Consider the following 14,221-nt stretch of genomic DNA (forward strand, 5'->3'; position numbering starts at 1 on the left):
CCTGAAGCCAGTGGGTGGAAGAGAGAGGACTCACCAGCAAGGAGGGCACGGCAAGGACCAAGGCTTATTGGTGGGAAAATGTTGGGCAAAGGCAGGCAGGGGGGTTGAGTACAGGGTGGAGGGCCTGAGTTCCCAGCAGGTGTGCCGAAGGTCGTGAAGAGAAAAGGAGAGGAAGGACAAACAGCGAGCCCGAGAGGGATGGGCAGATAGTCCTGCAGGGAAGGAGGAAGCAGTGGAGAGAAGAAGAGGGTGAGAGGCAAGGTCTCAGACTCGGTTCTTGGCTCTTGACCACCTGTCCTCAATGCCCACTGGATGCTACTTCCTCCCTATTCCCCCTTTGGGGCCAGAGGTTTGGATTGCCAGTCCTGTCCCCTCTCCTAGACCCATAACCATGGGACCCCTGCCCCCAGCACCAAAGAGAAGTGGTAAAGAGCACAATGTCTAGAGTGAGACCATCTGGGCGTGAATCCTTTGCACACTGCACAGATCGTGTACCTCTAGAGGCTTCAGCCCTGTCTCTGTGAAAGTGGGCTCTTGGAGTACCACACAATGTCTAGGGTAGCTAAGGGAGTTAGATGACCCAAAGGACCCAAAGCTTGGTCCAGCACCTGCCATATAGTGTCTAGCTCCAGTTCTGGACACTTGATGGTCAATGCACTTTGCAGTTTTGAGGGGACTCTCCAATCCCGGAGGACTCAGGACCCAGAGTCCAGGTTCCCTGGTAATGGGTAATGGGATTTGCGGCTCATGGGATGGGATGCGATGTGGGGAACCCAGGGAGGTTCACGGCACAGTACAGTGGAGCCTGTACGAGTGAATAGGGGGGAGAGTCGTCCAGCCAGGGTGGGGGAGGGGAGGTGGGGAGTAGGAAGAGGTCTTTAGGTGCCTTGACTCTCCACCTGGACTCAACTCTGGGGTTCAACTGGTCTGCGGGTGGGCGGGGGCGGGGCACCGCCGGCCTCTTCAGCCCTGCCAGGGGGTTGGGGGGCGGGTCCCCCGGGAACTGCTCCTCCCGCGCGCCGCAGCTTTAAGAGGCAGCTCGGAGGTAGCGAGCGGGGCCGGAGCCGCAGCCAGAGCCAGCGGAACTGAGCCGAGCAGGCAGGTGCACGGCTGCGGGGACAGCAGCGGCATGACCGGCCACCACGGCTGGGGCTACGGCCAGAACGACGGTAGGTATAGACCCCGCCAGCCCCGACCCTCTGGATTTAACCCCCTACCCTCGAGCCCAGTCGGATTTCCCGGATCCGCAAGCCTCCACCCTCCGGACCGGACCGGGACACCCCTCTGGTCCAGCCCCCAGAACCCAGGCCACCTGCCTGACGCGAGCCCTGGCTCCCCTGCTCCCCTGCTCCTGGCTCAAAGTCCGCGCTGCGACCCCGCCGGCCCCGCCGCCAGCGAGCCACCCCGCGGGTGAGCGTGAGTCTTGCCGCCTCCTCCGCGCAGCCTGACTGCCGTGCTCGTCCGGACCTGGGCCCCGACACTCACTCACCCGCGGCAGGCACAGGGGGCTAAGGTTGCCCTGGGCAGCGGGGGGCGGTCGGGGCCGAGCGCTGTGCGCGGGTGTCTATGCGGGGAGCGCGCACGGCGTGTGTGCGGGGGACCTCCCGGGAGCCAGGCTCTGCTGGACAAGGGCGCGGTGTCCCCGGGAGAGTTTCCCCGCGGAAGTGTCCGAGCTTTCGCATCGGCAGGTATGTGAGGAAGGGGGAACTGGGGGTGCACGAGTGTGTCTGGGTGTCTACATCAAGGAGGGTGTCTGAGCACGTCCTGGTGTGAAGCGTGGGAGTGCGTGGCCCACATCAGCCTCCTGTCTGGGTGAATAGCTCCCAGATCCTGCCTCAGTTTCCTTAGGATGCAGAGGAAGGGAGAAGGAGGCAGGGTTGAGAGCCAGATGACTTAAATGTGGTCTGGGGCAGGTCAGTTACCTTTTGAGCTATTTTTTACCAAGTTGGGGTGGGGGTGTGGGGTAACGGCTCCCCGCTTTCTGTCAGATGAACAATGAAGACCCAAGATCCACGCTGCCAGAAGGAAACCCCAGATAGGGCAGGTGGATGTGGGGAGACAGGGAAGTGCTGGTGAGAGAACACTACTCATCTCCCCTTTTCCGGGAGTTACTCTTTGAGGGAGGGTGGGGGTCCTGGGCTAATCTTTGGGTTAGGAAGTGGCAGTGGGCCAGAGAAAGCTAGGGAGGTGCTGTGATGTGTCTGGCTCCCTCTGGAACACAGGGACACAGGAGCATACTCTGGAGGGGAGACCCCCAGATCTGGGTGTGAAAAAGCTAGAGACAGTCACAAAAAGGCAACAGAGACCAGCAGAGTTGGAGAGAGACGGAGAAGGGGCAGGTTGACAGTACCCGTAGAAGATCATCTTCCCTCCAGCACCGGCTCCGAACTAGCTTCTGGGTGCTTCCTCCAGAATTGGAGTCCCCTGACTGTTAGTCCTGCCTACCAGCTCTGAGCATACAGTATCCTATATGGCTTGCCCCACCGGCCTACCTGCTCAGGCCACTGCCCCTCACCCAGCCGGACTTGGGCCATTCAGTCTAGGGGCAATGAGGGAGAGAAGGACAGAGGATAGAGGTGCGGGCATGCGGCATGCTCGCAGGACTTCAAAAATAACCCAGTGGGTCTGGGCCACGATTCTGAGTCATCCATTGGGGACACAGCTCTGTCGGCACCTGCTGCTGTTTTCTGAGGAAAACTTAAGAAGCCAAAAACGGGGAGAAGCACCAGCCGGCAATAGCTCTAAAAATAGGTTGCATCTCAGGATGTTCCCCAGGGAGATGCCGAGCCTCTCGGCTGCAGATGGAGCCTCTGGGAGGCAGGTGGTGGGCGCTCGTGGGTGTGCACGCAGGTGTGTGTGTGTGTGTGTGTACGTGCTTGCACGAGTGTGTGTTTTGCTGTAGTCTTTTATTGCAGAGCTGGGTTTGCAACAGGGGTGTTCATGTGTGATGGTGCATATGTGTGTGTCAGGTGTAGTTGGCAGGACTGTGGGTGTGTATGTACACATGTATGTTGCTGGGTCCAGCCACTCTGGGCCTGATGAACCCAGGTCACTGTGCACATATGTGTGCACACGTGAAAATCTCTTAGATCTGTAGGCACACACGAGGGGAGGGCAACTGGGACTGCCCAGGCACAAGCTATATATTTATACCCGTACCCAACTTTGTGTGTGTGTGTGTGTGTGTGTGCACATGCACACGCACGCGAACGCGTGCATGAATGGCCTTCGTTTCTTTCACCTATGAAATGGGGATCATGCTAGTCTCTGTTGCACAATGTGGTCGTGAGGGGCAAGCATATGTCACAGAGCCAAAGCTAGGTTGACTTTAGCTCTTGTTACTATAATCACAAACACCAACACGAACATGCTCAAGGTGTGGGAAGAGGCCAGATACCTGGGAGGACCAGGTCAGGGACTTCAGAGGCCTGGGGCCCTCTGGGAGCATGTATTGGGAGTTGGGGAGGAGTCGCTGCCTGGAACCACACCCCCCCAGGCTTGTGGCTATCTCATGCTCCCTTGCACACGTCTCTGGGCCTCCTCTCACCTCTGGGGGCAGAGTTTTAGTGAGGCCATTTTGCAGAAAGGAAATGGAGGCAGAGAGGGAAATGGCAGAGGTGGGACTGGAGCTCCAAAGCAGGGGCTGACATCTGAAGGGGTGTGGGGAGACTGTCCCCCACAGGCATCCTCCACCTGCAAACTCAGAGATCCAAGCCAGCCCGAGCCCTTGCCCTCTCCCCACCTGCAGGCCCCTCACAGTGGCACAAGCTGTATCCCATTGCCCAGGGAGACCGCCAGTCACCAATCAATATTGTGTCCAGCCAGGCTGTGTACTCGCCCAGCCTGAAACCACTGGAGCTTTCCTATGAGGCCTGCATATCCCTCAGCATCGCCAACAATGGCCACTCTGTCCAGGTGGACTTCAATGACAGCGATGACCGAACTGGTAAGTGGCCCTTGCCAGAGGCTGCCCCCCCCCCCCACTGGGGTCCTCACCCTGCATGCGGCAGGCTCAGGAAGGGCAGGATGCTGTGGTGGGGAGGGGAGGCTCCACCTCTCATTAGCTGTGAAGCCTTGGGCTGAGCCTCCATCTCCTTAAGCATACAATGGGAGCAGTATGACCCTCCTTTTTTTTTTTTTTTTTTTAAGATTTATTTATTTATTTATTTGACAGAGATCACAAGTAGGCAGAGAGGCAGGCAGAGAGAGAGGAAGGGAAGCAGGCTCCCTGCTGAGCAGAGAGCCCCATGCGGGGCTCGATCCCAGGATCCTGGGATCATGACCTGAGCCAAAGGCAGAGGCCTTAACCCACTGAGTCACCCAGGTGCCCCAGTAAGACCCTCTTTTCCTCTCTGGGTCACAGAGAGGAAAAATAAAAAATGGAAGTGATGTTTGTAGTGCTGGCACACAGCAGATGCTCAAGAAATGCGAATTCCCTTCCTCTCTTCCATTTACAGCTTTAGGTTAGCTTTGTTTTCAGTCCAGGCCCTCTTACTGACCTGCTGTGCGGCCCAAGGCCAAACCCTCCTCCCTGTGTGATCTGGCCAAGCCCAGAGAGAGAAGGAAGCTGGAGTGTTCTGTGTACCAGGTCCCTTGCTAAGGTCTTAGGCAACTCTTTTATTCCTCTCAAGAACCCACCTCTAAGATGGGCAAGCAGAGACCCAGTGAGCAGGGGCGTGCCAAAATCAGCCTGGTCCAACTCCAAAAGTCTTGTCTCCAGTCCACCCACAGCCTCAAGATTCCAATCAGCTTGGGCCAGAGAGAGGCCTGCAGAACTTATGACATCTGTTTATCCTTGGTTGAGAGTTCAGGTTCTTTCATAATAAATTCCTAGGCAGAAGCCCCAGAAATGCTCCTCAGTGAAGAGATTTTATCCTTATGAACAGGCCTATGAGGGGTGGAGTGAATCAAGGAGGGAAGCTGCTAGAGTTTCTTGCGTAAGGAAGTAATTGGTACTCTGGCCCTATCCACCTTTCCCCCCACCCACAATGAAAGCACACAAGGGAACTTAAGTTTCAAGAAGAAAATCAAAAAGCAGAGAAGAGGAGGGAAGCCAGAGAAGAGTGATCTTAGTTGCTTAGCACTGAGTTCCCTGGTAGGCTAGGAAAAGAGGGAAAGAGGACCAGTTATAGCTCTTGTTGCAGAAGGGAAGAAATCCAGCAGACCCTCAGAAGAGAGACACTTCCTGGTACTGAGTTTTTAATAAAGCCTCTCACCCAGAGCTTGGGAGAGGGACATGGGGCTCTTGATGACCCTAAATAACAGTTTTTAAAGGAGCAGTTTTCATATGACTATACCTTCTAACAGCCTTCAGAGGGCACTGAGGATTCAATTCAAATCTCAATAGCTTAGTGAAGGCTGTTGTTGGGAGGCAGGGAGGGAGTACAAGGGGGCATTGCTTCTGGATCAGTGATCCAGTGGCTTACTTTGAGGCCTGGCTCCCCTCTCCTACTAGGATACCCAGGCTCGAAGGAGCAGGGAGTCAGCAGAAGGAGAGTGGGCTTTGGGAGTGAGACTGCTGGGGTTCTGCCACTCACCGGCTGTGTGACTTTGGGCATGACATCTGCTTTTCCGAGCCTCAGCCATACATCTGTCCAACAGGGGTAATAATATGTTCCTCTCAAGGACACTATGGGGGTTGATGGCAACAGAGTGCAGAATACATGATGAGGGCACAGTGAGTGACAGTTTGTTCAATAGTCAGGACATTGGGAGAGGGCTAGAGGTGCTATGTTCAAGGGCTTAGGTAGGGAGTTTACTCCCTGATAGACCACACTGCAGCATCCCAGGTGGGGCATGCTCGGAGGCGTGGGCCCTCACAGGTCCTATCAGGGAGCTCAGCCTGCAGGCCCTACCGCTCCTGCCTCCCCAGGATGGGACAGCTTGATTGGGCCCCTGCCATGGCCACCTTCCAGGCTCTCTTTGTTAACCCTCCAGCAATGCTATGGACAGACCCTGCTTCTCAGATAAGGCCAGGTAGCAAGGGTGGGCCTTTGGACTATTCTGTCATCCTCCTCCTCACAGGCCCCACAAAGGGGCAAGGCCCTGCCCTGGTCACCCATCCTGGAGGGGCCTTAGGGTGGAACTCGGAGCCGAGGGCTGTCACCTGATCCCAGGGCTCCCTCTACGGCCAGATCCCTTTCACCTGGAAATTCAATCAGTCTCAGGAGGCCTTGTGTTTGGCCCCAGCTCACCAGGTATCAGGGTGAGAAAGTCACCAAACCAGCACAAGTAGGGACCTACTAAGAGGCCATGGGAGATGGCCTGGGTCTGGTCATCAGAGTGTGGACCCTTAGGAGCTGCACTCTGGACAATACCAGGTCCTGAGAAGGCTCAGGGTTCTAGGGAGACAGTGTGATCTGGCAAGTAGGGGCTTGGGCTCTGGACTTACAAGGGAGATAAAGGCTTATATCTTAGCTCAGTGCCTTGCTGTGTGACCTGGGCCAAATGTCTTGCCCTTTCTGTGCCATTTTTCTCCATTATGAGACAGCGATAACAATAGGTTCTGTCCCTCATGACTTCTAAAAGGCTTCCAGAAGGACTGAACAAAAGAATCCTTCCAGTCTAGCCCTTGGTCAGGGATCCCGACATGAGAGTCCTCTTATTAGTGGTAATGGGGACCTGGGAGACAAGGTCCCAGCTTCCATACAGAAGTGGGAGGGAAAGGGGAGGATGGCCAAGTGGACTGGCGTATTCTATCACTACCTTTGCCACCTTCAGGCAATCACCATGGTCCTGCTAAGGGCCTAGGGGACTAGGTGAGCATGGCCCCAAGCGTAGTTAGCCCAACGAATTTTCCAAATGAAAACTTTCTCTGTGTCCTGGACACTGGCCTGGTCCTGGCACCACCACCTGCTGGGCCACATGGGATCTCTCACATCAATGACTCCACACCCCACTTCTTCCTGCAGTGGTGACTGGGGGGCCCTTGGATGGGCCATACCGGCTCAAGCAGTTCCATTTCCACTGGGGCAAGAAGCACAGTGTGGGCTCAGAACACACGGTAGATGGCAAGTCATTCCCCAGCGAGGTAAGGGCCCTCTACCTGAATCCCTTTACTGTTCGGGGAAGGACAGGAGAGTCAGGGACCTGATGGGTGCCTGTGTGGGGTTCTGGAGAGGGTGAGGAGGAGCACCCAGGGGTTTCCGGAGAGACACCTTCCACCGGCCCCCGGCATGGGGTCTTGCACCTGAACTCTGCCCACTGATAGCCTGCTCTGTGGGTCCAGAAGGAGTTTTCTGAAGCAAAGTCCAGTCCCACCACATGCTTGCTAACAACCCTTTAAGGACCAGCCTGGCATTTAAGGCCCCACACGTAGTGGCTTTGCCTGACCTCATCTTTTCCTGACCTCTCCCCATATTGACCGGCATGTGATGAATGTCCTGTCCACACCCAGCTCCTGCAAACCACCAAGCTTTTGCCTATGCTATTCTCTCTACCTGGGGTAGTTTTCCCCAGGGTTTTATCTGATAACCCCCTACTCATTCTTTGGACCCAACTGCAGGCATTGCCTCCTTCAAGATGTGTCACACGGAGGGCCATTATCTATTTCACAGTTCACTAAGGGCAGGGCCCCAGCCAGATTCCTCTTTGGTCACCGGGGGCTCAGGAAAAGGTGGGGCTCAGAGCAGTGTGGATGCTATCTGTGACCACTGGGGGTTCCACTGGGGCTCTTCTGGGTCCTCTCAGAGGCCTGGGAGATTTAACAGCCTTACCCCACTTGCAGAGGGGCCAGGAGTCCAGTGGGAGTGAGGGAAGCCCGGCTCTGAGCTTCCAGGGCCCCTCGGAGGCGCTAAGCACTGGCCTTGCCCCCGCAGCTGCACCTTGTTCACTGGAACGCCAAGAAATACAGCACCTTTGGGGAGGCAGCCTCAGCACCTGATGGCCTGGCTGTGGTCGGAGTCTTCTTGGAGGTAAGGGGTGGTTACTGGGGGAAAGAGGGGCATGGGAAGCCTGGCGCTGGGCCTCATTCCAAACGTGGTGGGTGCTGGGCTCACACTACCCTTTCCCTGACAGACAGGGAACGAGCACCCCAGCATGAATCGGCTGACAGATGCGCTGTACATGGTTCGGTTTAAGGTGAGCCGGGGGTCCGTAGCCCTGACCCGAGCAGCCTGGTGGGAGGGAGGAAGAGGGTGGAGCAGAGAGCAGGCCCATCCACTGCTCCAATCTGACAGCAAACCCCCGCTGAGTTGAAGGTTACAGGTTAGCAGCTGCAGGGCCCTGCGAATGACTCCTCCTCACCAGAGTCAGTGGCCTCACGGAGTGCCCAGCATACCACCCGGTTGGGTGTAGGATTGGTCAAAGGCCATCTTACAGGAAGCTAAGGGCAGCTGAAGGACAAAGCAGAGACAGAACACAGAGACTAGAGAGCTTAAGGAACCACAGCTTTTACATACCGGCCAACAGGTGGACCGGGCCTGGGCCGGGCCGGGAGATGGTCTCTGGTATCACAGGCCTAGGCCCACATTTGCATCAGTGGGCCAAGGAGAAGCCTAAATCCTACCGACAGGAAAGAGTGGGGAGGATGCTGGTCTGGTCCGAGTGGCAGGTCTACACTGATTCCTGCCCTGCCCCAGGGAACGAAGGCCCAGTTCAGCTGCTTCAACCCCAAGTGCCTCCTGCCTGCCAGCCGGCACTACTGGACCTACCCGGGCTCCCTGACGACCCCCCCACTGAGTGAGAGTGTCACCTGGATTGTGCTGCGGGAACCTATCAGCATCTCCGAGAGGCAGGTGAGTTTTCCCAGAGAACCAGGGGAGATGGGATGATATGGCATTCAGGGCCCATCCCAGGGAGTGCGACTCTCCCAACCAACAAGCTATAGCTTATGGTTCCACCATCAAGGCTGCCACCTTTTACTAACAGACATTTAGATTCTTTAAAAAAAAAAAAAAAAAAAAAAAGTATGCTCAATGCCCAACGTGGGGTTTGAACTCATGACCCTGAGATCAAGATTTGGTTGCTTTCTGGATGAGTCAGCCAGGTGCTGCCCAGACCCCCCCTACAACCTCCTTTTTCTTTCGTGCTTTCTTTTTGTTTGTTTGTTTTTGTTTTCATATTTAGATACTTCGGGAGTTCACTTGATTGTAAGTCATTAGGACCTCAGCACAGGCTGAGAGGCGAGGTCCCTGGATCCTAGGACCACCCCTACCAACTGTGTTAGAATCTGAATCCTGCAGGTGTGGATAAGTCTTAGCTAGACGGAATTGGAACTGGAGCTAGGTGGGGCAGCGTCCAGGTTCAGGGGGCCTTTAGTGGGTAAATATTTGAGGTCGGGATCCCAAAGAAAGAACGAGTGTGGAGAAGTGGGGACAAGACCTAGGAGCAAGAGGAGGGAGAGGTGGAGCTGATTGGCCAGATGATATGTCTGGGATCAGAGAGGACCACAGCACCCCCGTTCTGCCCTGAGTATCTCTTCCATCTTCTCAAGATGGAGAAGTTCCGGAGCCTGCTTTTCACCTCAGAGGACGATGAGAGGATCCACATGGTGAACAACTTCCGGCCGCCACAGCCACTGAAGGGCCGCGTGGTGAAGGCCTCTTTCCGGGCCTGAGCTGCCCGCCTGCCCAGGCGGCCACTAGAGCACCATTTTCCCAAGGGCTTCCACGTCAGCAGACACCAAACCATCCGAGGCTCCCTGCCCTGGGGGGGGGGGGGTTGCTGTGGACCCCCCACTTCAGCTGGCTTGCTCCTTGGCCACCCTGGAGGATTCTTGATGGGACCCTCAAGTCAGGGGACACCCTTCAGCTGGGGACAGGAAGGACAGGAGCTGAGCATGGTCCAAGCCTGAGGCTGCCTCTGCTCTCCAAGACCCAAAGGCCCCTGGGAATCTCTCCCATCTTCCCCACTGGCAGTGCCAGCAACCCCACCCCGAGCTCACACTGTGATGGACGAGACCGAGCTCTCTGGGGCAGGCAGCTGGCATTGCCAGAAAGACTCAAGCAATAATTAGAGGTGGGCAGGGCTGCCCTCTCGGCGTTACCTCTTCTGCAGGCCTCCGCCATGCACGCACCTCACTGCCGGGCCATTAAAATCAGCACCCAGCCTGCTGGAGATGACATGGCCTTTTCCCTCCAGCCACCTGCTGCCATGGGCAGACACTGGCTACAGCTTCTGTAGTATCTTCCCTCAGCCCTACCTGGCCACCAAAGCCACCTACATGACAATCCATCCATGCAATTATTAATAAACTCATCTATTCATGCCACAAATACCCACTGAGTGTCTGGGCTGTATCAAAGACTGTTCTAGGCATTGGGGGAACTGACAGTGGTAAGTCAAGTGGAGTATGTGGGGAGGGACATGGGTATTGAGCAGGTGAGAGTTATATAGAGGGCAGGGCGGGGGCCATGGAAACAGAGGGGAGGGGGAAGGCCTACCTCATCTAAATTAAACTCCAGTCAGTATTCCAAAGCAGAGAGAAGGGACCAGCAAGTTTGAAGCCCAGGGGAAGCAGGTGTGCAAGCCTAAAGGTGAGAGAGAGCCCAGAGTGTGGAGCTGAAAAGGACCAGGGGTGTTGGGGCCCTGGGGGAGAGGCTGGGACTCTCCCAAGGCGAATGGGGAGTCACAAAGAGTCTGGGGTAGAGGCAGATGTAGAACCGGGGCAGATCCCTAGGGGCTGTGAATGAGCACGCAGGAGTGGCAGCAGGGAGGAGGTGGTGGCCAGTGGCCAGGAAAAAGGGGACAGGATGGTAGAGGTGAGGAGCAGTGGGCTAGATGAGAGAAGTTTAGAAGGTGGAGCCCAAGGACAGGGTTTGGCTACAGGAAAGGAAAGGGGACCCAAGGGTAAGGCCTCCACCTGGACTGGGGAGCCTGGGCAGGAGCTGACCAAGGTGAACGCAGCATTCAGGGCCCTGGAGGAGAGTGCTAGGAATTAGTGGAATGTTGGGGTCTTAGCCAGGAGAAAGATAGAGGGTTGGGCTGCTCTGGCATATCTTAATTCAAGGTGATCGGTCTAGAGGCTGCCCCAGAGGGGTACCCATGAAAGAGGGGGCCGAGGATGACCGGAGGAGGAACAGGAGGGAACCCTGAGCAGGAGCCGCTGAGAGGTGGGAGAAAAGTCACAGAATGGGATCCAAAACACCAGGGGAAAGGGACCCACTGGGGGCTGCTGAGGAGTCTGAACAGGGCTGGGACCAGCATGAGGCCTGGCCCTGCATTTATAGGAGCCTGCGAGTGGGCACCTCCTTAAGTTTGCACCCTAAGTGCCTCTTTGCCTTGCCCTAGTCCAGTCAAATCTGGAGGGTTCCCTAAGGAAAGCCCCAGTTGTTATGCCAGATGATGTGTCTGGGAGGTGTTTGTAACCCAGACAGACGGGCAGGGGGTTGAGGACTGAGGGGAGGTGACAATTGGGACAGCAACTGTGAAGCAGAGAGATACACTGCTGAGGGGGCGCTGGGTCAAGGCCTTTGGAGAGCTGGGTGGGGGCCTGTCTGAACACGCGTGGGAGGGAGGCTGAGCTGCAGAGATGGGAGGGGCTGCCGGCATGTCTGTCTGCTCACTCCACCACGGCTCCTGTCACTGTCACTATTACCAGAAGGGCACTCCTGCATTACGGGGGACTTTTGAACTTTGGGTGAAGCCACAGGAAAAGGGAAGAATTGGGTCTGAGATGTTTAGCTTCGAGCCAGGGGTGTGGGGAAGGGAAAGCCTTGTTCTGGTGGGCCCTCTCACTCCCATGCTTAGGAAGAACCTGTCTCCAGAGGCTGGGGCTGAGGCTGGGGGACAGAAGGGACAGGGCCCCTCGATGAGAGGCCAGGCACCCCTGGCCTGATATAAGAGCCATTCTCTTCCTCTGTATTGCCAGAGACCGTCTGAGGATGGCATTTGCTTAGCTTGAACACAGGCAGCAGCAGAGAAGTAATGTTAGGAAAGCAGCCTCCAAAGTCAGGCCAAGGGCCCTGGGCAGGTGCCTGACTCCCGAGGATCCAAGAACTATCTTCACCCCCATTTTACAGATGAGGATGAGGCTGAGGGAAGGTAAGTAGGCAAGCAGCAGAGTGGGATTTGAACCTGGATCTGTCCTATAACTCTCCAGCTCTATACCACAGCCACTGGGCCCAAGGGAGGGAGTGGTGGGCATGGTGGTGGCCATATGGAGTTGGAACAACAGGCCGACGCTGCTGGCCATGCCAGGGACCTTGGCCAGCCCCTCCCAGGGATGGTGGCAGGACAGGCTTGGCACCACAGAGGACTTGAGAAATGGGAGCTGGTTTAAGAGTAATTATCCTGAGGCAGCCAAGAATCCTCACCCATTAAATCCTTCCCCTTAACTCATTTTTTTAATATAAAACTATTTTAAAATCAAAAGTAGCCTCTTTATAATCGCAGCCCAAGATCTGACCCTTTTACCTCCAAATGGGATGTCCCAGCAGGATCCCAAATGCCTCCAGCAAACCTAGCCTCAAGGGACCCAGGACCGTGTCCTCAATCCTTAGCCAGGGCAAGACTGCCTCCTGGAGCTGGCGCAGGGCACATGTGGAGCATTGAAGACGAGATCGGCTCTGCTTGCTCCCAAGATCCCAGAGAGCCCTCCCTGGCAGCCAGGGTGGCCCTCGAAAAGATCTGGGTTGGTGGACCAGGCCAGTGGCCACAGCTTGCTGAATCTGCAGTCTGGGGGCACTGTCTTCCCTCCAAACCTGGAAAAGCCAGGCCCTGGGTCTCAGAGCAGCTCTTCTCTGGGCCTCAGGAGATAGGGCTGTAAAGACCTGGCCCCCTGGGGTTCTGTCTACAGGGGATCTGCTCCCAACCTGAGGGGTCCCCACAGGGCTAGCCAGGGACACCCATCTGCCAAAGTGCTTGTTTACGAGGAAAGTGTCCTGTGGCCTGAGCAAAGGTTGGGGATACAGACAGAAATGGGTCTGAGGGGGCACCTGGGTGGCTCAGAGGGTTAAAGCCTCTGCCTTCAACTCAGATCATGATCCCAGGGTCCTGGGATCAAGCCTCACGTCAGGCTCTCTGCTCAGCAGGGAGCCTGCTTCTCCCTCTCTCTGCCTACTTGTGATCTCTGTCTTTCAAGTAAATAAATAAAATCTTTAAAAAAACCAAAATGGGTCTGAGGTGATGGTTGCAAGGCATGCTGACGGCACCGCTGTCATAGTTCATGTCTGGGAGAGCACCCCACTGATGTCCAAGCTGAGAGGTCCATGGAGCAGGACAGAGGCTTTCGCCGCAGCTGGGGCTGGCCTGAGGTTGGGGTCACACGACAACAGCTGCCCAGCCAGGACAGCTTAGGAGTCCCCCATGTCCACGGGTCAAAACATCGACTCTGAGCTTACCTTTGAAGGAGGACTAAACTGCTGTTTGTTCATAATTCCGAGGGGAGTGGGGAATGTGATTCTGGAGACTGGAAAGTTCTGGTATTTGTCCTGCAGCCAGAGGCAGGGCCTGGGGCATGCATCCCTTTTGGAGCCTTTTCTGCTCACAAACTTGGGCAGATGCATGGGCGCCTTCATACCTGGGGCATTTTACCACATGTCACTCAAGTCCTCGGAAGCTTGTGTTCTCCTCTGTAAAACAGAAATGATATAATGTGAGTCACATATGTAATTTCAAGTTTTCTAGCAGCTCCATTTTCAAAGGTTAAAAAAAGGGGGATACCCAGCTGGCTCAGTCGGTAGAACGTAGGACTCTTGGTCCTGGGGTTGTAAGTTCAAGCCCCATATTGGGTGTAGAGATTTAAGTAAATAAATAAACTTTAAAAAAGAAAGTGAGTAAATATTAATAAATAAACAAATAGTAAAAAAGCAGTAAGTATATTTAATTTGAATAATATATTTTATTTAACTTGTGCCCAAAGTAATTACCATTTCAACATGTCATCCATATGAAAAAAATAACGAGATATTTCACATTGCATTTTGTGCTCAGTTTCTGAAATCCAGTGTGCACTTTACACTTACAGCAGAGCTTGATTGAGAGTAGCTACGTTTCAAGTGCCTAAGAGCACATGTGGTCAGCGGCTACCACATTGGATAGCACAGCCCAAAACGGATGTTTCCCTTTGCAGGGCCGTCTGCTAGCAAGGTGTCCAAATAGGCCCTGCAGCTGGGCCGGTAGCCAGGCAAGGTGGTGGCAGGAATGAGCCAGATCTGCTCCAAGCCTCTATCCTCCTCAAGGGCAGTTTCAGAACATTTGATGCCAAACTGGCTCCCTCTGTCGGGGCCTGCCACCTCCAGGAAACCTCCAACCTGGCTGGCCTTGCCTCAGGTCACTCTGC

At 55.4% G+C, this 14,221-nt stretch overlaps 1 protein-coding gene across 4 annotated transcripts; it reads left to right on the top strand.

The window, feature by feature from the left end:
- The first annotated feature begins 675 nt into the window (after positions 1-675).
- CA7 (carbonic anhydrase 7) lies at positions 676-10,213 on the top strand. Of its 4 annotated transcripts, none has more exons than XM_032326626.1 (7): positions 676-1,169; positions 3,749-3,946; positions 6,912-7,030; positions 7,818-7,913; positions 8,017-8,079; positions 8,580-8,735; positions 9,434-10,213. In XM_032326626.1, the coding sequence occupies exons 1-7, from the start codon at positions 1,130-1,132 to the stop codon at positions 9,554-9,556; spliced, it is 795 nt and encodes a 264-aa protein (XP_032182517.1). In that variant the 5' UTR covers positions 676-1,129; the 3' UTR covers positions 9,557-10,213. The 4 variants fall into 4 exon arrangements, with proteins under 4 accessions (XP_032182517.1, XP_032182516.1, XP_032182518.1 ...); XM_032326625.1 differs by lacking the exon at positions 676-1,169 and adding an exon at positions 1,521-1,688 and having other exon boundaries at positions 3,822-3,946; XM_032326627.1 differs by lacking the exon at positions 676-1,169 and adding an exon at positions 1,713-2,072 and having other exon boundaries at positions 3,822-3,946.
- Positions 10,214-14,221: the final 4,008 nt, after the last annotated feature.

The sequence above is a fragment of the Mustela erminea genome, chromosome 19 (assembly GCF_009829155.1).
Source record: "Mustela erminea isolate mMusErm1 chromosome 19, mMusErm1.Pri, whole genome shotgun sequence".
NCBI lineage: Eukaryota > Metazoa > Chordata > Mammalia > Carnivora > Mustelidae > Mustela > Mustela erminea.

Coding starts and splice junctions, on each gene's coding strand:
- CA7 (XM_032326625.1), top strand. CDS start 1,567: ATGCGGGGAGCGCGCACGGCGTGTGTGCGGGGGACCTCCCGGGAGCCA. Junction 7,914..8,016: donor TGGTCGGAGTCTTCTTGGAG/GTAAGGGGTGGT, acceptor TTTCCCTGACAG/ACAGGGAACGAGCACCCCAG. Junction 8,080..8,579: donor TGTACATGGTTCGGTTTAAG/GTGAGCCGGGGG, acceptor GCCCTGCCCCAG/GGAACGAAGGCCCAGTTCAG.